General features: G+C 38.5%; 1 protein-coding gene across 1 annotated transcript; it reads left to right on the top strand.

Annotated features, from left to right (window-relative positions):
• Positions 1 to 10,076: 10,076 nt before the first annotated feature.
• Positions 10,077 to 11,006, top strand: LOC107466039 (uncharacterized). The gene is made up of 2 exons (XM_016085017.1): positions 10,077 to 10,222; positions 10,625 to 11,006. Exons 1-2 carry the CDS (start codon positions 10,077 to 10,079, stop codon positions 11,004 to 11,006), a joined length of 528 nt encoding a protein of 175 aa, XP_015940503.1.
• Positions 11,007 to 20,418: the final 9,412 nt, after the last annotated feature.

The following is a 20,418-nucleotide window of genomic DNA, read 5'->3' as shown; positions in this document are numbered from 1 at the left end:
AAAGAAACAATTATGGCCGAACCAAACAACAATGCAATGAAGATGCTTGGTGATTTTACTACACCAACTTCTAACTTTTATGGAAGAAGCATCTCAATCCCTGTCATAGGAGCAAACAATTTTGAGCTAAAGCCTCAATTAGTTTCTCTACTGCAACATAACTATAAGTTTCATGGACTACCATCAGAAGAGCCTTATCAGTTCTTAACTGAGTTCTTACAGATCTGTGATACTGTTAAGACCAATGGAGTTGATCCTGAAGTCTACAAGCTTATGCTTTTCCTTTTTGCTGTAAGAGACAAAGCTAGAACATGGTTGGACTCACAACCTAGAGAAAGCCTGGACTCTTGGGATAAGCTGGTCACGGCTTTCTTAGCCAAGTTCTTTCCATCTCAAAAGCTGAGCAAGCTTAGAGTGGATGTTCAGACCTTCAGACAAAAAGACGGTGAGTCCCTCTATGAAGCTTGGGAAAGATACAAGCAGCTGACCAAAAAGTGTCATTCTAACATGCTTTCAGAATGGACCACATTAGATATATTCTATGATGGTCTGTCTGAATTTTCCAAGATGTCACTGGACCATTCTGCAGGTGGATCCATTCACCTAAAGAAAACGCCTGTAGAAGCTCAAGAACTTATTGAAATGGTTACAAATAACCAATTTAAGTATACCTCTGAAAGGAATCCTGTGAGTAATGGGACGCCTCAAAAGAGAGGAGTTCTTGAAATTGATGCTCTGAATGCCATACTGGCTCAGAACAAAATATTGACCCAACAAGTTAATATGATCTCTCAAAGTCAGAATGGATTGCAAAACGCATCCAACAGTACTAAAGAAGCATCTTCTGAAGAAGAAGCTTATGATCCTGAGAACCCTGCAATGGCAGAGGTGAATTACATGGATGAAACCTTTGGCAACACCTATAATCCATCATGGAAAAATCATCCAAATTTTTCATGGAAGGATCAATAGAAGCAAGGTTTCAATAATAACAATGATGGAAGAAACAAGTTTAGCAATAGCAAACATTTCCCATCATCATCTTAGCAACAGACAGAGCATTCTGAGCAGAATCCTACTAGCTTAGTAAACATAGTCTCTGATCTATCTAAGGCCACTATTAGTTTCATGACTGAAACAAGATCCTCTATGAGAAATTTAGAGGCACAAGTGGGCCAACTGAGTAAAAGGGTTACTGAAACTCCTCCTAGCACCCTCCCAAGCAATATAGAAGAGAATCCCAAAGGAGAGTGTAAGGCCATTGATATAATCAGCATGGCCGAAACCTTAGAGGAGGAGGAGGACGTGAATCCCAATGAAGAAGACCTCAGGGGACGTCCAATGGTCAGTACGGAATCCCCTAATGAGGAACCAAAGGAATCTGAAGCTCATACAGAGACCATAGAGATTTCGTTGGACCTCCTTTTACCATTCATGAGCTCTGATGACTATTCATCTTCTGAAGAGGATGAAGACATTGTTGGAGGGAAAGTTGCCCAATATTTAGGAGCAATCATGAAGCTGAATGCCAAGCTATTTGGTAATGAGACTTAGAAGGAGGAGCCTCCTTTGCTCACCAATGAACTGAATACATTGGTTCAACAAAATTTACCTCAAAAGAAATAGGATCCTGGTAAATTCTTAATACCTTGTACCATAGGCACCATGACCTTTGAAAAACCTCTGTGTGACCTGGGGTCATGGATAAACATGATGCCACTCTCTGTAATGGAGAGACTGGAATCTATGAGGTATAGGCTGCCAAATTCTCATTGAAGATGGCAGATAAATCTAGGAAAAAGGCTTATGAATTAGTAGAGGACGTGCTAGTGAAGGTTGAAGGCCTTTACTTCCCTGCTGATTTCATAATCCTAGACATTAGGAGAGATGAGGATGAATCCATCATCCTTAGAAGACCCTTCCTAGCCACAACAAGAGCTATAATTGATGTTGATAGAGGAGAATTGATCCTTCATGTGAATGAAGAATTCCTTGTAGTAAAGACTCAAGGTTCTCCATCTGCAACCATAGAGAGTAAGCATGAAGAGCTTCTCCCAATACAGAGTCAAACAGAGTCCCCACATTCAAACTCTAAGTTTGGTGTTGGGAGGCCACAGCCAAACTCTAAGTTTGGTGTTGAGAGATCTCAACCATACTCTGATCATCTGTGAGACTCCATGAGAGCTCACTGTCAAACTATTGACATTAAAGAAGCGCTTATTGGGAGGCAACCCAATTTTATTTTAATTTTATCTATATTATTTTGTTTTCTTTTTAGGTTGATGATCATGTGAAGTCACAAAGACAATTACAAAAATAAAGAAAAAAACAGCATTGAAAACAGCACACCCTGGAGGAAGGACTAACTCGCGTTTAAACGCCAGTAAGGGTAGCAAAATGGGCATTTAAACGCCCAATCTGGCACCTTTTTGGGCATTTAAACGCCAGAATAGGGCACCAGACTAGCATTTAAATGCCAAAATAGGGCAACAAACTGGCGTTTAAACGCTATAATAGGAAGGAAAGCTGGCGTTTAAACACCAGAACAGGGCAGCAAACTGGCGTTTAAACGCCAGAATTGTACTCTAAGGTGTTGTGAACGCCTAATTGGAGTAAGGATGGAGAATTCCTTGACCCCTCAGGATCTATGGACCCCATAGGATCCCCACCAACCTCAACTCACTCTCTCTCATCTTCACACCTTTCTACAACACTCTTCCCCAAATACCCTTCACCAATCACCTCCATATCTTTTCCCCAAATACCCTTCACTAATCACCTCTTTAACTCTTCCCCAAAGCCCCCACCCATCTTCAAAATTCAAAACCATTTCCCTCCCAAACCCAACATTTTCGGCCACTACCCCCTTTTCCCTATAAATACCCCCTTCACTCCTTCATTTTCACACATCACAACCACCCTCTTCTACCCTTGGCCGAACCCTATACACCCCCATCTCCTCCATTTTCTTCTTCTTCTACATCTTTCCTTCTTCTTTTGCTCGAGGATGAGCAAATATTTTAAGTTTGGTGTGGTAAAAGCATTGCTTTTTATTTTTCCATAACCATTTATGGCACCTAAGGCCAGAGAAACCTATGAAAAGAGGAAAGGGAAGGCAATTGCTTCCACCTCTGAGTCATGGGAGATGGAGAGATTCATCTCACAAGCCCATCACTAAAAAGGGGATGGAGCAAACTAGAGAGCCCATTCATGGCACTCAACAAGAGCATGAGGAAGTCCCTCATCAAGAAATTCCTGAGATGCCTCAAGGGATGCAACTTCCTCCACACAATTATTGGGAGCAACTCAACACTTCTTTGGAAAGCTTGAGTTACAACATGGACTAATTAAGGGTAGAATACCAAGAGCACTCCATCATTCTCCATGAGATTAGAGAAGATCAAAGAGCTATGAAGGAGGAGCAACAAAGGCAAGGAGGAGACATAGAGGAGCTCAAGAGCACCATTGGACCTTCAAGAGGAAGACGCCACCCTCAGTAAGGTGGATTCATTCCTTAATCTCCTTGTCTATTTATTTTTCTGTTTTCGGCTTTATGCTGTATGTTCTATCTATGTTTGTGTCTTCACTACATGATCATTAGTGTCTAGTGTCTATGTCTTAAAGCTATGAATAACTCCATGAATCCTTCACCTCTCTTAAATGAAAAATGTGCTTAATTACAAAAGAACAAGAAGTACTTGGATTTCAAATTTTATCATGAAACTAGTTTAATTATTTTGATGTGGTGGTAATACTTTTTGTTCTCTGAATGCATGCTTGAACAGTGCATATTTTTTATCTTGTTGTTTATGAATGTTAAAATTGTTGGCTCTTGAAAGAATGATGAACAAAGAGAAATGTTATTGAAAATCTAAAAAATCATGAAATTGATTCTTGAAGCAAGAAAAAGCAGTGAAAAAAATGGCGAGAAAAGAAAAAGAGAAAGAAAGAAAAAGAAAAAGCAAGCAGAAAAAGCCAATAGCCCTTTAAACCAAAAGGCAAGGGTAAAAAGGATCCAAGGTTTTGAGCATTAATGGATAGGAGGGCCCAAGGAAATAAAATCCAGGCCTAAGCGGCTAAATCAAGCTGTCCCTAACCATGTGCTTGTGGCATGCAGGTCCAAGTGAAAAGCTTGAGACTGAGTGGTTAAAGTCGTGATCCAAAGAAAAAAAGTGTGCCTAAGAACTCTGGACACCTCTAACTGGGGACTTTAGCAAAGCTGAGTCACAATCTGAAAAGGTTCACCCAGTTATGTGTCTGTGGCATTTATGTATCCGGTGGTAATACTGGAAAACAAAGTACTTAGGGTCACAACCAAGACTCATAAAGTAGCCGTGTTCAAGAATCAACGCACTGAACTAGGAGAATCAATAACACTATCTGAAATTCTAAGTTCCTATAGATGCCAATCATTCTGAATTTCAAAGGAGAAAGTGAAATGCCAAAACTATTTAGAAGCAAAAAGCTACAAGCCCCGCTCATCTAATTAGGACTAAGTTTCATTGATATTGTGGGATTCATTGTATATTCTCTTTTTTATCCTATTTTGTTTTCAGTTGCTTGGAGACAAGCAACAATTTAAGTTTGGTGTTGTGATGAGCGGATAATTTATACGCTTTTTGACATTGTTTCTAGGTAGTTTTTAGTATGATTTAGTTAGTTTTTGGTATATTTTTATTAGTTTTTAAGCAAAATTCATATTTCTGGACTTTAGTATGAGTTTGTGTATTTTTCTATGATTTCAGGTATTTTCTGACTGAAATTGAGGGACCTGAGAAAAAATCTGATTCAGAGGCTGACAAAGGCTGCAGATGCTGTTGGATTCTGACCTCCCTGTACTCTAAGTGGATTTTATGGAGCTAAAAAACTCCAAATGGCGCGCTCTCAATTGCGTTGAAAAATAGACATCCAGGGCTTTCCAGCAATATATAATAGTCCATACTTTGCACGAGTTTTGATGATATAAAATGGCATAAAAATGCTAGCTCTCTGCCTTTTTCTGGCATCAAAACGCCAGAACTGGCATAAAAGTTGGAGTTAAACACCCAAACTAGCATAAAAGCTGGCATTTAACTCTAAGAGAAGCCTCTACACGTGTGAAGCTCAATGCTCAGCCCAAGCACACACCAAGTGGGCCCGGAAGTGGATTTCTGCATCATTTACCTATTTCTGTAAACCCTAGTAGCTAGTTTCATTATAAATAGGACCTTTTACTATTGTATTTTCATCTTCGGATCATAGAGATTATTCTGGACGATATATTTTCATATTTGGGGAGGCTGGCCATTCGGCCATGCCTGGACCTCCAGACCACTTATGTATTTTCAACGGTGGAGTTTCTACACACCATAGATTAAGGTGTGGAGCTCTGCTGTAACTCGAGTTTTAATGCAAGTACTACTATTTTCTATTCAATTCAAGCTTATTCTTGTTCTAAGATATTCACTCGTACTTCAACCTGATGAATATGATGATCCGTGACACTCATCATCATTCTCACCTATGAACGCATGCCTGACAACCACTTCCGTTCTACCTAAGATTGAGCATGTATCTCTTGGATTCCTAGATCCTACATGTTGATTGCCTTTCCTGAAAATAGATCCTTCAACTCCTTGAGATCAGAGTCTTCGTGGTATTAGCTAGAATCCATTAGCGGCCATTCCTGAGATCTGGAAAGTCTAAACCTTGTCTGTGGTATTCTGAGTAGGATCTGGGAAGGGATGACTGTGATGAGCTTCAAACTCGCAACTGTAGGGCGTAGTGATAGACGCAAAAGGATAGTAAATCCTATTCCTACATGATCGAGAATCGACAGATGATTAGCCCTACGTAACCCGTAGTTGGACCATTTTTACTGAGAGGACGGGAGGTAGCCATTGACGCCGGTGAAACCTAACATACAGCTTGCCATGGAAAGGAGTATGAAGGGTTGATGAAGGCAGTAGGAAAGCAGAGATTCAACAGGAACAAAGCATCTCTATGCACTTATCTGAAATTCTCACGAATGAATTACATAAGTATCTCTATCTTTACTTTATGTTTTATTCATCTTTTTAATTATTAAAACTCCATAACCCATTTGAATCCGCCTGACTGAGATTTACAAGGTAAACATAGCTTGCTTCAAGCCGACAATCTTTGTGGGATCGATCCTTACTCAGGTAAGGTTTATTACTTGGACGACTCCGTGCACTTGCTGGTTAGTTGTGCAAAGTTGTGAAAAAGAGTTGAGATTACAATTGTGCGTACAAGTTGTTCGCGCCATTGTGTATCACAATTTTGTGATATGCTTAGTTCAATTTTGATCCTAATTGTTCATGTTAGTTTTTGGTTGTTGAAAATTAGGAAAGAACTAGGAAATTTTGAACTTTGCATCCATCACAACATCATACATACATATAGGGAATAATTTTGGTGAAAAAAACAAGAATTTCCAAGAATTTTGTTTCAAGGGAATTCTATTGAACTGATTTGGAAAATTATTTTTAAACCTGCTTAAATGATTTTTATGGAACATAGAAGAGGAAAGAACAAAATACCTTGTGAGATTTGAGCTTATAATGAGTGGTTATACATTTTAACCACTATTTTTGTTCACTGTGTGCTATATCTCTTCTATGATTGTGATCTTGGTTTTGCTTGAATCTTTATTTCCAATGATTGATGTTTTGATTACATTGAGCATGATTGAGGCCATCTTTGTATAGCTCACTACCCATATAGTCTTACCCTTACATCTACCCTTGTTAACCCCTTTTGAGCTTTTTAATCCCATTTTCTTCTAATTGTTACCACATCACCAACCTTAAGTGAAAAACCATGATTTATTTTGAATTGTATCCTTGATTAGCTTAGGTTGAGGAGTGTGTTACATTTAAGTCTGAGGGAATTTTGGGAAACATTGGTAGTGAATGAAAATATTTTTTGGGTATTTCATTACAAATTTTGGAAAATGGGAACACTCATGTATGAACTACTAAACCATATGCATTTATCTTGATTAAAAAAATCATCAAAAGGGGACAAACGTTACCCCAAAGAGAAAAGAAATAAATAAGGAATGCATATGTGATGTGAATGAAAAAAGCATACATGAATGTTTGTGAAAAAAAAAAAAAAGAAATGATGGGAATTTAGGATTGCATATTTTTGTTATGGATTGATAAACGTTGAGTTGGATACTTAAACTAATCAAGGATTCAATTGAATTAGTCCACTTGGCCATATTTATCCTACCTTACCCCAACCCCATTACAACCTTCTAAAGTCCTCATGATAATTGCATTCATGCATCACTTGGTTGTTGATTGTTAGATGAAAAACAAATCCTTGAAAACATGATTAAAGGAGACTAGAGTGATTAAACCCCAAACACTGAATGATTAGAGTGTATACACGCCTAGTGAGAGTTCAATTACTCAATTCTATGTTTCCACACCTCTTATCATATATTCTTGCAAGTTGCTTCATTTTGATGAGTTGAATCAATTTTTTAGATTTTAGATTGTATTGAATTAATCTTTGCTTAGCCCTATATGTCAATACTCTTTCTTGGAAATTTGATTGTTTGTTTTCACCAATTTTATAGGAAACTATAGATAGATAGATAGGTATAGATAGTAGATAGTACACTTACATGCATATAGATAGTTGCATTCAATAAGTTGTTTATCCCTTTTGATCATTCTCCTTGTTGGTTTAGCATGTGGACATGCTATTGTTTAAGTGGTAGGGAATTGATGAGTCCATATTTGATGAGATATTTTAACTTAATTTGGATGGATTTCATCACATAAATCTACACTTAAACACCAAAATAGCATACTTTTGTGATTTCTTCCTAATTTGATCCTAAATGTGAATACATGGGTTTTTGTGCTTAAATTAATGATTTTAATTCCACTTTTATGCCATTCGATGCCGTGATATGTTTTGTGAGTGATTTTTAGGTCATTTAGGCAAGATTGGATAGGAAAAAGTAGAAGAAAGCGTGTACAAGGGAGAACACATGAAGAAAACAAAGGAGAAGCACTCACTGACGTGTGCGTGTGCACAAGCACCTGTGCGTACGCACAGGAGCCAATTCAGCGAAGTGTGCATACGCACACATCTGTGCATATGCACAGGACCCTGTACGTGGTTTCATTAATGAAACACGTGATCCGCGATTTTGGGGCCTTTGGCCCAGTTTTGGAATGCTTTATGCTGAATGGAAAGTGCTATATGAAAGGGAAATGAAGCCATATGAAGGCATTAGGACTTAGACTTTATTTTTATATTTTTCTCCATAGTAGTAGGAGTAGGAGTAGTATAGATTAGGGAGAGCTCTCTTAGGATTTTTAATTAGGGTTCATTGTAGCATTTTATAGCAAGCTTTGATTTTGGATTTTGCTCATCTTTTGTAAGTACTCTCAATTTCCTCTTTAATTTCACTACTTTTGCTTTTATGTTTTTATGGTTCAAGTTACTTTGTTTATATATGCAATTTTAGTATCTTGAAGTTTTGATTGATGAATTTAATGTTTTATGCCTTATCTATGCTTGTTTATAGTTGGTCTTGTGAATATTTTGGTTATAGATTTTATTTTTCTTTGCAATTTCCTATATTTTGGTTTTATGCCCACAAGGTGTTTGTGAAAAGGCCAATTATGAGTTTTGAGAAGATTTTCACACTTTGGCTTGGGGTTTGAGTTCCTAGGATACTAGAGTCATCATATAACCAACATTTAGTGGTAATTCTTGGGTAGTTAGTTGACTCTTGTGTCCATTGAAGCTAGCTTTTTACCAATAATTTGGTAAGTTAGCTAGGACTTATGGATCAAGGTCAATTATGCTTGCTTGACTTGCTCCTCGATGATCGGGGTTAACTAAGCGAGATTGACTCATCATAATTACCATAGTTGTGGTTATGGCAATGATAGGATTCCTTGGATCCTCATTTCCAAGTAAAGGCTTTTTATGCATTTCTAGCATTTTCACTAGTTTTGACCTTATTTTTCTTTTTCCTTGCATTAATATCAATTTTGATTACTTCTTAATTCATTCATTTCTTGGTTCTTTTAATCTCTCATTTCTTGATTCCAAAACCCCTTTTTGCCCCCTCACAACCAAGAGAGTAACACTTCAATTGCAGTCCTAGGAGAACGACTCGAGATTTCATTACTCTCGGTTTATATGTTTTGAATTTGAAAATATCAAACTTTGATTTGAGCACTACTCGTTTGTTGAGAACTATACCTACAACGAAGTTATTTCTCTTTTACCGAGAAGAATTTCTTAGCGGACGGTTTTGCTCTACATTAAGTACTCTCAATTTTGTATTTATATTTGCCTTAGAGGCTTACTTTGAGAGAGATATATTGTATATGTTGGTTTTACTTTCAAAGCTCTGTATGTCTCTATGTAACTACTTGGCCTAAACTCTGCGGCTGAGGTTACTTCTTTATGACTATTATACTCATATATCTATTTATGCTTTCTAATCTTGTATCTATATCCTGTGCCTTAAGTTCGTTACTTCGTGTGAAAGTTTTGCAGTTTTGAAACTCTATTTTTTAGCTTATTTCTTCATCGAGCATCTAGAATTATTATTTTCTTCTATATGTATTGATGTATAATCCTTAGAATTGTCGTGACCTTTAATTAACCTTTGCTTTAAGGGATGAGGTAAGGTTTAGGGTAATTAGGGTGTTATATTTAGTGGTATCAGAGAGGTTCGTCCTCGTGAGCCTGAGGGATGGACCGATTGTGCTTCATTGCATACCCTGTGTCTTTTTCTTTGATGCTATTTAGGTTATCTGCTTGATATATGCATAGCATGCTTTTTTGTGACTGCCTTTTGGAATAATTGAAGCACTAGGCTTTTGATATTGAGACTAGTCACCTTGATATCGACTATTTGGTATAGACAGGAACCCTAATGGCTACTCGCGGATGAGGTCGTACTCGTACACAGGGAGAAACTGAGAATGACCAACCGGCCGACAACCATGCTGGGGTTATGGTAGCTATGACTAATCTGGCAAATACTATGCAAGGTAACACTATGGCAACCATGCATGCCATGGAAAAGGATGGGTAAACCGGCGGGGAACGATAACGAAAACAAGAATGGAAATGGGGAAGGAGACGGTAATGACTTGGGAGGTGCTCCGATGACCTTGGCTTCGTTTCTCAAGGTTCATCCATCAACTTTTAGAGGTTCATTATCTGTGGCAAAGTACACTAGTTAGTTCGAGGAACTCTGTAGGTTTTTTAGGGTGTGTCAAGGTGCCCCGGAGTCCTACGAGAGTTGGAAGTGTATAAACTATCAAAGGGATTTGAGGGACACCATTATGAGTGCTGTGGCTCCTTTGGAGATACGGGTGTTTTATGAGCTTGTGAATAAGGCAAGGGTGGTGGAAGAGTGTGCTAAGAAAGTGACATTGGCAAGAGATAATTGAGGAAGAAACAATGCTTGAGGCCGAGGCAAGTACTTTCAGCCGTGGGGTCAGAACTTCAAGAGGGGAGGACATGTCCCTCAAGGTCAAGACAACATTAGGAGGCCCACTTTTGATAAGTACCACCAGGCGAGAGGAAGAGGTAATTAGAGTAAAACATCTCTGGATTTAATTTGTAACAGTTGTGGGCGTTTTCATCCTTATGATTTGTGCAAGCTGGGTATAGGTGGATGTTTTACATGTGGATTATCTGGACATCTGGCGAAGGATTGTCCTCGTGGGAGGAACCTGAATGCGGGTCGAAATCAACACCAAGGAAGGGTGTTTGCTGTGAACACAAATGATGCGGATAAGGGGGATCCTTTAATGAGAGGTATAAGTTTAATTGGTGATAAAATATTGGTTGCATTATATGATACTGGAGCTTCGCATTCTTTTAATACATTTGATAAAGTTGAGGAACTAGGATTGAAAATTTTAGAATTAGCTTTTGATTTGCACGTGCATACCCCGTATCAGGCAATTGTGACAAAGTTAGGTTGTAGGCACATCTTTCAAGCTTGAGAGTAGAGAATTTGTTCATGATTTGATTTGTTTACCAATGGTTGGATTGGAAATGATTTTGGGGTTTGATTGGTTGTCAAAGAATCGGGTTTTATTGGATTACTTTAAGCGATCAATTCGGTTTATTCCGGAAGGGGAAGGTGGAGCAGTGATAGCTGAGGGTTATTACCTGAACTTTGTGTTGGTGAACTGTAGCAGAGAGAAGTGTCAGGGTTATATATTGTTGGCTGTGAATGCATTAGGCGATGAACAGAGGTTAGATCAAATTCCGGTAGTTAGAGATTTTCCTGAAGTATTTCCTAAAGATATTCCTGAATTTTCGCATCAAAGGGAAATTGAATTTACGATTGAATTGGTGGTGGGAGCCGGACCAGTGTCGATTGCGCCATATCGAATGGCTCCGATCAGCTGGCTAAACTTAAGACTCAGTTGGAAGAGCTTCTAAACAAGAGGTTCATTCGACCAAGTGTATCTCTGTGAGGAGCGCTAGTTTTGTTGGTAAAGAAAAAAGATGGGGGAATGCAACTTTGTGTGGATTACCGACATCTGAACAAAGTGACTATGAAAAACAAGTATCTGTTGCCGAGGATACATGACTTAATGGATCAATTGCAAGGAGCTGAGGTGTTTTCCAAGATTTATCTGAGATTCGGTTACCATCAGATACATGTAAAGGAGGATGACATTCCAAAAACTGCATTTAGGATGCACTATGGACACTACGAGTTTGCGGTGATGTCCTTTGGGTTGACGAATGCACCTGCTGTGTTCATGGATTACATGAACAGAGTATTTCATCCCTTTTTGGACAAATTTGTGGTGGTTTTCATAGACGACATCTTAGTTTATTCAAAGACGGCGAAGGAGCATGAAGAATATCTGAGGATTGTGCTACAAGTTCTGAAGGAGAGGGAATTGTATGCTAAGTTGTCCAAATGCAAGTTCTGGAAGGAGGAAGTGAAGTTCTTAGGTCACGTGGTGAGTAAAGGTGGAATAGTCATAGATCCTTCGAAAGTAGAGGTAGTGATGGAATGGGAAAGACCGACAACAGTAACAGAGGTTAGAAGCTTTTTAGGGTTAGCTGGTTATTACAGAATTTTTATTCACGAGTTCTCACAAATCACACTACCAATGACTAAGTTAACAAGTAAAGAGACACTGTTTGTGTGGAAGGCAAAGTGTGAGGAGAGCTTTCAGACTTTGAAACAAAAGTTGACTTTAGCACCACTTTTAATTCTACCTGCACTACATGAACCATTTGAAGTATACTATGATGCTTCTCTAAAGGGTTTAGGTTGCGTGTTGATGCAACACCGGAATGTGGTGGCTTACGCATCGCGTCAGCTGAGACCACATAAGGTGAATTACCCAACTCGTGACTTGGAATTTGCAGCGATTGGGTATGCGTTGAAGATTTGGAGGCATTACTTGTACGGAGTGAGTTTTAGAGTCTTTTCTTATCACAAGATTCTTAAGCATATCTTTGATCAGAAAAAGCTTAATATACGTCAAAGGAGGTGGATGGAGCTGCTTAAGGATTATGATTTTAAACTGAGTTATCACCTTGGGAAGGCTAATGTGGTAGCAGATGCTTTGAGTAGAAAGTCTTTGACTGTTGCTTGGATGATGATCAAAGAAGAGGAGTTAGTAAATAAGTTTGCTGAACTTAAGCTGGATATTGGTGAAACTGACGGACAAGCCTATTTGAACCAATTGTGCATTTCGAGTACGTTTAAGTCAGAAATTCAGAAGGCTCAGCAAGACAGACAAGAACCTTAGAAGATGTTTCAACCAATTGGTAAGAAGAGGCATGGAGAGTTTACTAAGGATAAGGAGGGGTTGTGGAGGTATAAATGGAGAATTTATGTGCCGGATGTCAGAAGTTTGAGTCTAGAGTTATTGTCAGAAGCTTATAACAGTGGGTTTTTTATTCATCCAGGAATTATGAAGATGTACTATGATCTAAAGAAGATGTTCTGGTGGCCTAGGATGAAGGTTGATACAGCTACAGTTGTGTCTAAGTGTCTGACGTGTCAAAGAGTGAAGATAGAGCACCAGAGACCGTTAGGAATGTTAGAGCCACTTGAGATTCCTTAGTGGAAGTGGAAAGGAATTGCCATGGATTTTGTGAGTGGTTTACCAAGGACTAGGTTGGGATTTGATGCGATTTATGTGATCGTGGATCGCTTAACCAAGTGCGCTCACTTTCTGCCTATCCGAGTGAACTACTCTATGGAGGAATTGGCAAGGTTGTACATCAAGGAGATTGTAAGGTTGCATGGTGTGCCATCAAGCATAGTGTCAGACCGTGATCCCTGATTCACATCAAGGTTTTGGGGAGTGATGAGCGGATATTTTATATGCTTTTTGACATCATTTTCATATAGTTTTTAGTATGTTTTGTTTAGTTTTTATTAAGTTTTCATCGATTTTAGTGTTAAATTCACATTTTTGGATTCTACTATGAGTCTGTGTGTTTTTATACAATTTTAGGTATTTTCTGGCTGAAATTGAGGAGCTGGAGCAAAAGTCTGATTCAGAGACAGAGAAAGCACTGCAGATGCTGTCCGAATCTGACCTCTTTGCACTCAAAAGAGATTTTCTAGAGTTATGAAAGTCCAAATGAGGCATTCTTAATGGATATGGAAAGCTGACTTCTAGATCTTTCCAACAATATATAATAGTTCATACTTTGCTTCAGAATAGAAGGCCCAAAACTGGCGTCTAACACCAGCCTCCTGTCCCATTCCAGACGTTCAGCGTCCAAAGAAGGAGACCTGCATCCAAACACCTAGAGAGGACCCCCTAGCCAGTGTTCAATGCCCTAGAGGCCTCCTAGCATGTGGATCTCATTAAAGCTCAGCCCAAATACTCACCAAGTGGTCCCTAGAAGTGGATTTTAGCACTAAAAAGACTGTTTTACCTTTACTAGTCATTAGTTTAGTATTTAAAGTAGAAGATCACTCTTTGTTAAGGATCTTCGGCCACTTTACACCATATTTTCGTTTATCACATTATATTTTCTATCAGTATGAGTTTTTAAACCTCCTAAGTTGAGGGGAGAAGCCCTGCTGAGTTCTATGGATTAATAAAAGTATTATTATTTCTCTCTAATCCGTGTTTGATTCAATTCTAAGATGTATATTCATTCTTCAACTTGATGAATGGGATGATCTGTGACAATCAACTCCAATCTTCATACTAAGACCGCGTGCCTGACAATCACCTGTATCTTCTTAGGTTCGTGTGAATACGTGACTGGAAAGCATCGAACCGCCAACACGATTATACATCTCTTAGACGGATAATCCACGACTTTGTTAGGGACTTCTCGAGACACCAGTTCAGCTGAGGTATAGAGAGATTAGGGTCTCTGTGGTAGAGGCTAGAACCAAGGCGCACCATCCTCTGATCCAGAAGATTCGACCTTGTCTGTTGCGTTTTGAGTAGGATCATCGAAGAGAATGAACTGTAGGAGCTTCACCCCCGTTCAGATTGGATGACCGCGGCCATACGGTGTTTGATCTAAAATAGGAGAGATTAATGACCGCGGCCATACGGTGTTGATCATATACAGCCTGCCATAGAAGAAATCATTCACAATTGAAGAAGATAGTAATACCAAAGTTAATCCAGAAGGACAAAGCATCTTCAAGCCAAAACCATCTTCTTATCTCTGATTATAATTCAATTCACAAAGTATTTTATACCATTTTCTTTATTCCTTTTATGCAATCAAACAACCAAACCAATAACTCTTCTATCCGCCTGACTAAGACCTGCAAGATAACCATAGCTTGCTTCAAACCACAATCCTCATAGGATCGACCCTGACTCGCTCAGGTATTACTTCGACGACCCAATGCACTTGCTGGTTTAGCTGTACGAAGCGTGGGGATTCGTGCACCAGGGAGCCTTTCAAAGAGCTTTCAGTACGAGACTATGTCTCAGCACGGCGTATCATCCGCAAACAGATGGGTAGTCAGAACAGACTATTCAAACGTTGGAAGATATGTTGAGGGCGTGTGTCTTGGATCAACTAGGAAGTTGGGACCCTTACATGCTATTGGTGGAGTTTGCGGACAACAACAGCTTTCATGCGAGCATTGGAATGGCTCTGTATGAGGCTTTGTATGGACGAAAGTGCCAATCTCCACTTTGTTAGTATGAGGCCGGTGAAGCAAGTGTGTTAAGGCCAGATTTGGTAGCAGAGACTACTGAGAAGATTAAAAAGATTCGAGCTAGGATTTTAACTACATATAGTCGACAAAAAGTTATGCAGATCAAAGAAGAAAACCGTTGGAATTTGAAGTGGGCGAGCATGTATTTTAAAGGTTACTCCTACAACTGGGATTGGAAGGGCGATTAAGACGAAGAAGTTGAATCCAAGATATATAGGACTGTTATGAATTTTTTAGGCGAATCGGGTTGGTGGCATGTCAAGTAGCTTTGCCGCCGCATTTGTCTAACTTACATGACGTATTCCACGTGTCACAACTCTGTAATTACACGTCGGATGCAGGTCATGTGTTAGAGCCTAATTAACCGCGACTAATTAAATTAAATTAAATTAATTGTCCAAAATAGGATCCAAAAATTTAAAATGTTAATTAGAAAATTTAAATGTGATTTTTGGACTCAGTAGATTTTTCTGAGTTGAAAAATATAATTTTCTGTGAATAACAGCGTAAAAATGCGTACCAATAAATTAACCAACAGTACCGCCTTAAATTTGTCTGGTACTATGCGAGGACAATAAGAACTGTAGGAAAACTCATAAAATTAATTAAAGTTGAAAATCGGGCACTAATTTTAAAGGTTTAGCCCAAAGTTGGGCCAAACGAGCCTAAAACGCTAACAAGTTGGACCGGACCCAAGTTGGGTCCAAGCCCAACATATATAAGTGTGTAAGTGAACTCAGTTCAGCTCATAACACACTTGAAACGCTAGCAGCTAAGAAAGAAGAGGGAAGGGAAGAGAGAAAACACAATTCACATCCAACTTTGTTCAACCATATCTTGAGCTACGATGCGCTGATTCATGTGCCGTCGGTGGCTACGTGAAGCTCTTGCCGAGCCCGTTAGTTCTATCTAAAATTTGTTGGTAAGACTTCAAATTTCACTCCATTCTGCTGTTCTAAGGATTTCGAAATTTTAGGTTTGGTTTTTAAGAGATTTTTTGTAATTTTGGGTGTTTAAGTATACTTTAGCACTTGGTTGCTATTGGGTTTTGCTCCCGAAATTGATTGTTGATACTTGTTGGATTTGGTTGGTGATTTATTGGTGATTTGGAAGCTTGAATTGGACTCAATTTGGTGTATAACACATATTGGAAATCGGCCAAGGTATGGTTTCATTTTTGTCTATATAATATGTAATATTTCTGGACACTTAGGCTAGTGGACCATAGGATATGTTTGAATTATTGATAGTGCATTATGATTATTGATGCTTGTGATGATTTAAAGAAATTGTGATATTGTTGTTGATTATCGAGATTGAAGTTGAATAATGATAATATTGAGTAGTGATATTGGTTTTGGATGCTTGTGGATGCTGATGAATGTTGAGGATTTTTGAATTAAGGTTAAGTTTGTCAGTTATTGAAAATATGAAGGTGTGAAAGTAGGAATTTTGAGTGGAAATGGTGAAAATATGTATGGATAGGTTGAAGAATGATTTGAGAGATATAAGAACATCATTTAGGTCCATTGGAACTGTTTTGATTGTAGGATAATTGGTTTTGATTGTGAATTTTGAAGGTTTGAGAACCTAGTGAACTTTTGGTAAAAACCAGTTTTGGCAAATTTTGATGGATCATATCTTGAGCTACGATTTTTGAAATTGAATAAATTTTGTATCAAGTTAAATATAATTCAAATGGATTTAAATTGGTATATATTTCGTGAAAATCATAATTTTGTAGAAAAAGATATGATCAGTGGAAGTTGGTGTCAAAAATCTGATTTCTGTGAAGTTGCAGAAATTGAGTTCTGGTTTGTGTGTGCATTGTCTGAGCAGGGGCCATGTTTTTACTTATGCGTACGGATACCTTTGTGTGCACGCACACCCTGTAAAATTTTTAAAATGTGCGTACGCACACACACATAGGGACATGCTTACTGTTGAGAGCGTTCGCACACTTTAGTGCGTACACACACCCTGCGAAATTTGAAGGTTGTGTGTACACACAACATCGTGCGTATGCACATGCTGGGAAGTGCCTTCTGTTGAGGGCGTCCGCACGTATCCATGCATGCACACAAAACAGAAAATTTTACCTTATGTGCGTACGCACACCTCTATGTGTATGCACACTTTGGGAAAACTCTTTTGGAAGTGCATACACAAAATCCTATGTGTACGCACACTACCCTATTTTTCAATAAAAAAAATATTTTTTTAACCGTTTTACCTTCCCAGCAAGCTTGTAAACTTTCGTAACGCTTATCTAGGTTTCCTTAGCTTGTTTTTAGGCTTTAAAACATAGAAAAGGTTCTAAGTGAGTTTAATTAGATATTTTCTGATAAAAACTTTAGAAGACGGAGACTTAGGTTTTTAGAGTTACGAGGATGAATTAGTTAAGTGAGATGGTAGAATACTGTAATGATGATGAATGTTATGAGTTGTGGAATTATGGACCGATGATGGTTATGATGAGTCTGGGACTTGACGAGAAATTATGAATTATTAAATGTTGAAAGTGATCACTGAATGAGATATGATATGTATGGTATTATACTGATATTGTTAAGACATTATGCGCTTGGCAGGGACGATAGATTAATCCTGCCTGTCGAAGTCGCGGCGGTGTAAGAGCGGTGGTTAGTCCTGCTTACGTTGAGATGTGAGATCTGTGGCAAAGTATCCTGCTCGCATCCTTTCGAATCACAAGAGTGTGTCCGGCACTATATCCATGGGTAGTGTGTCCGACACTATATCTGTGGGAGGATCCCACTTATATTCGTGACCAAAAGGTGACATCTCCATGAGGATGTGTCGGGTTGGCAGTTGAACCGATGATGAGATATCACAGCCAAATAGGACATGCATTAATCATATGCATATTTTATTTGTTTGTTTGCTTTGCCGACTTGCATTGTTTGCCTAATTGTATAACATGATTATTTTCTTCTTGAATTTCTCAATATACATGATTATACTCGTGTTTTACTTGCATTGCTATTACTTGTGTTTTCTACTGGGATTGAGGAGGTTTGGAAAGTGGTGGCGATAGAATTGCATGGAGGATACACTGGTGAAGGCTGTGGGACAACGGTGTGAATGTTAGATTAGAAATTCCTTAAGTTCAATTACCCTTACTTTCATTATGGCTTTAAAGTGATGGTTTTAAACTTTAGTATGCTTTAAGCTTGAATATTTATGATTGATATGAAGTTCTAGGATTGCTTTTGGTGTCCTGGAGTCTTATATCTTACATTACTAGGCATTGTTACCATACTGAAAACCTCTGGTTCTCATTCCATACTTTGTTATTGTTTTTCAGATGTAGGGCGTAACCCATCTCGGTGAGTTGTGAGATTGTGACAGAGCAGGGGATCTTGATTATCTTTTGGAGCCTTTTGATTTCTTTTGTTTAGTACTCTCACTTTTGTTTTTATATTTGCCTTAGAGGCTTACTTTGAGAGATATATTGTATATGCTGGTTTTACTTTCAAAGCTCTGTATGTCTGTATGTAACTAGTTGGCCTAAACTCTGCGGGTAGAGGCTAGTTCCTTATGACTATTATACCCATATATCTATTTATGATTTTTTATCTTGTATCTATATCCTGTGCCTTAAGTTTGTGGCTTCGTGTGAATATTTTGCGCTTTTAAAACTTTGTTTTTAGCTTATTTCTTCATCGGGCTTCTAGAATTATTATTTATTTCTATATATATTAATGTATAATCCTTAGAATTGTCATGACCTTTAATTAACCTTTGTTTTACGGCATAAGGTAAGGCTTAGGGTAATTAGGGTGTTACAGAGATGATTTTAAATAGCCGCATCATCCATACTAATACGGCTGTGAAGGAGAATGTTTCTTTCACTCTAAGCAATTCCGTCAAATTCTTTATCATAGATGCTATCCTCTTCAACAGTTTTTGCCTTTTTGGAGGGAGCTCTGAAGAGGAAGGAAAAGAGGGAGGATCACACTCTCTGGAGGAGAATCTGGTGGGATGATCCAAACGAAAGGAGTGGGAGTAATTTTCTTTTGAGTTGAAGAACTCGATTTTGACTTTTTCGGAGAAGATCGGGCAGAAGCAGCCTAGCTTCTTTTTCCTGAATACCTCGAGCCACAACCGTCTTCCTGGTTTGGCGTAGCTGTTTCATTGCCGCCGACTTCAGAGCCATGGTCTCTACAAAATAGAAATAAAAGGCCAATTAGTTAAACAAATTACTACTGAGAGGTTACAAAAGCTAAAGGTCAGAAATCTACCTAGCTCAGACGGAAGCGGACTGGGATCTCCTAAAAATCTTGAGAAGCTCGGCCAAAGCACTCTTCCAATACGTATACAACACACTTTTCAACATCATCTAAAGCATCTACGTTGTACTTAGCTATTATTGGTTTTTTCTCTCAATATAGTGGAAAACAAGGCTCATCGTTTTCATCTAGATAGAAAGGTCGGGCCCCATCTACAGCTCGGACTTTAAAGAATTAGTTTTTAAAATCGTGGAAGGATTCATCATAAATCGAAAAAAAAAACTTTTTTACCCTGAACAGCGCGAAAGAAAAACCAAGAAGACTTCCCTTTAAAAGATCTGGGTATTGTTAAAACAAAAAGGTGAAAGAAGACCTTGAGGAAGGTCGGACCTCAAGCTCTTGATACAAAAGCTGGTGAATTTTCAGAAAAGCCCAAGAATTTAGGTGAAGCTGGGAAGGAATAACATTACAAGAACAAAAGATGTTTGTTTCAAAATCAGAAAAAAGAAGCCTAATACCTAACTTTGTAAAGAAGTGGTGCACGAAATTGCAATCACACTTTTGCAATCCCAAACAACTAACCAGCAAGTGCACTAGGTCGTCCAAGTAATACCTTACGTGAGTAAGGGTCGATCCCACGGAGATTGTCGGCTTGAAGCAAGCTATGGTTATCTTGTAACTCTTAGTCAGGATATCAATAATTATCAGGGTTGATTGTAAAAAGCAAAAGAACATGAAATAAGTACTTGTTTTGCAGTAATGGAGAACATGTTGAGGTTTTGGAGATGCTTTATCTTCTGAATCTCTGCTTTCCTACTGTCTTCTTATTCATGCACGCAAGGCTCCTTCCATGGCAAGCTGTATGTAGGGTTTCACTGTTGTCAATGGCTACCTCTCATCCTCTCAGTGAAAATGTTCAACGCACTCTGTCACAGCACGGCTAATCATCTGTCGGTTCTCAATCGGGTTGGAATAGAATCT

Source organism: Arachis duranensis, chromosome 9 (assembly GCF_000817695.3).
Source record: "Arachis duranensis cultivar V14167 chromosome 9, aradu.V14167.gnm2.J7QH, whole genome shotgun sequence".
NCBI classification, from domain to species: Eukaryota; Viridiplantae; Streptophyta; class Magnoliopsida; order Fabales; family Fabaceae; genus Arachis; species Arachis duranensis.
This window is presented reverse-complemented; position numbering and strand designations above follow the sequence as displayed.

What these genes read in the sequence shown, in the direction of transcription:
- LOC107466039 (XM_016085017.1), top strand. Translation starts at nt 10,077, where the DNA reads ATGGGTAAACCGGCGGGGAACGATAACGAAAACAAGAATGGAAATGGG. An exon ending in GGTTCATTATCTGTGGCAAA is followed by an intron (nt 10,223 to 10,624) that starts GTACACTAGTTA and finishes AATTTGTAACAG; the next exon opens with TTGTGGGCGTTTTCATCCTT.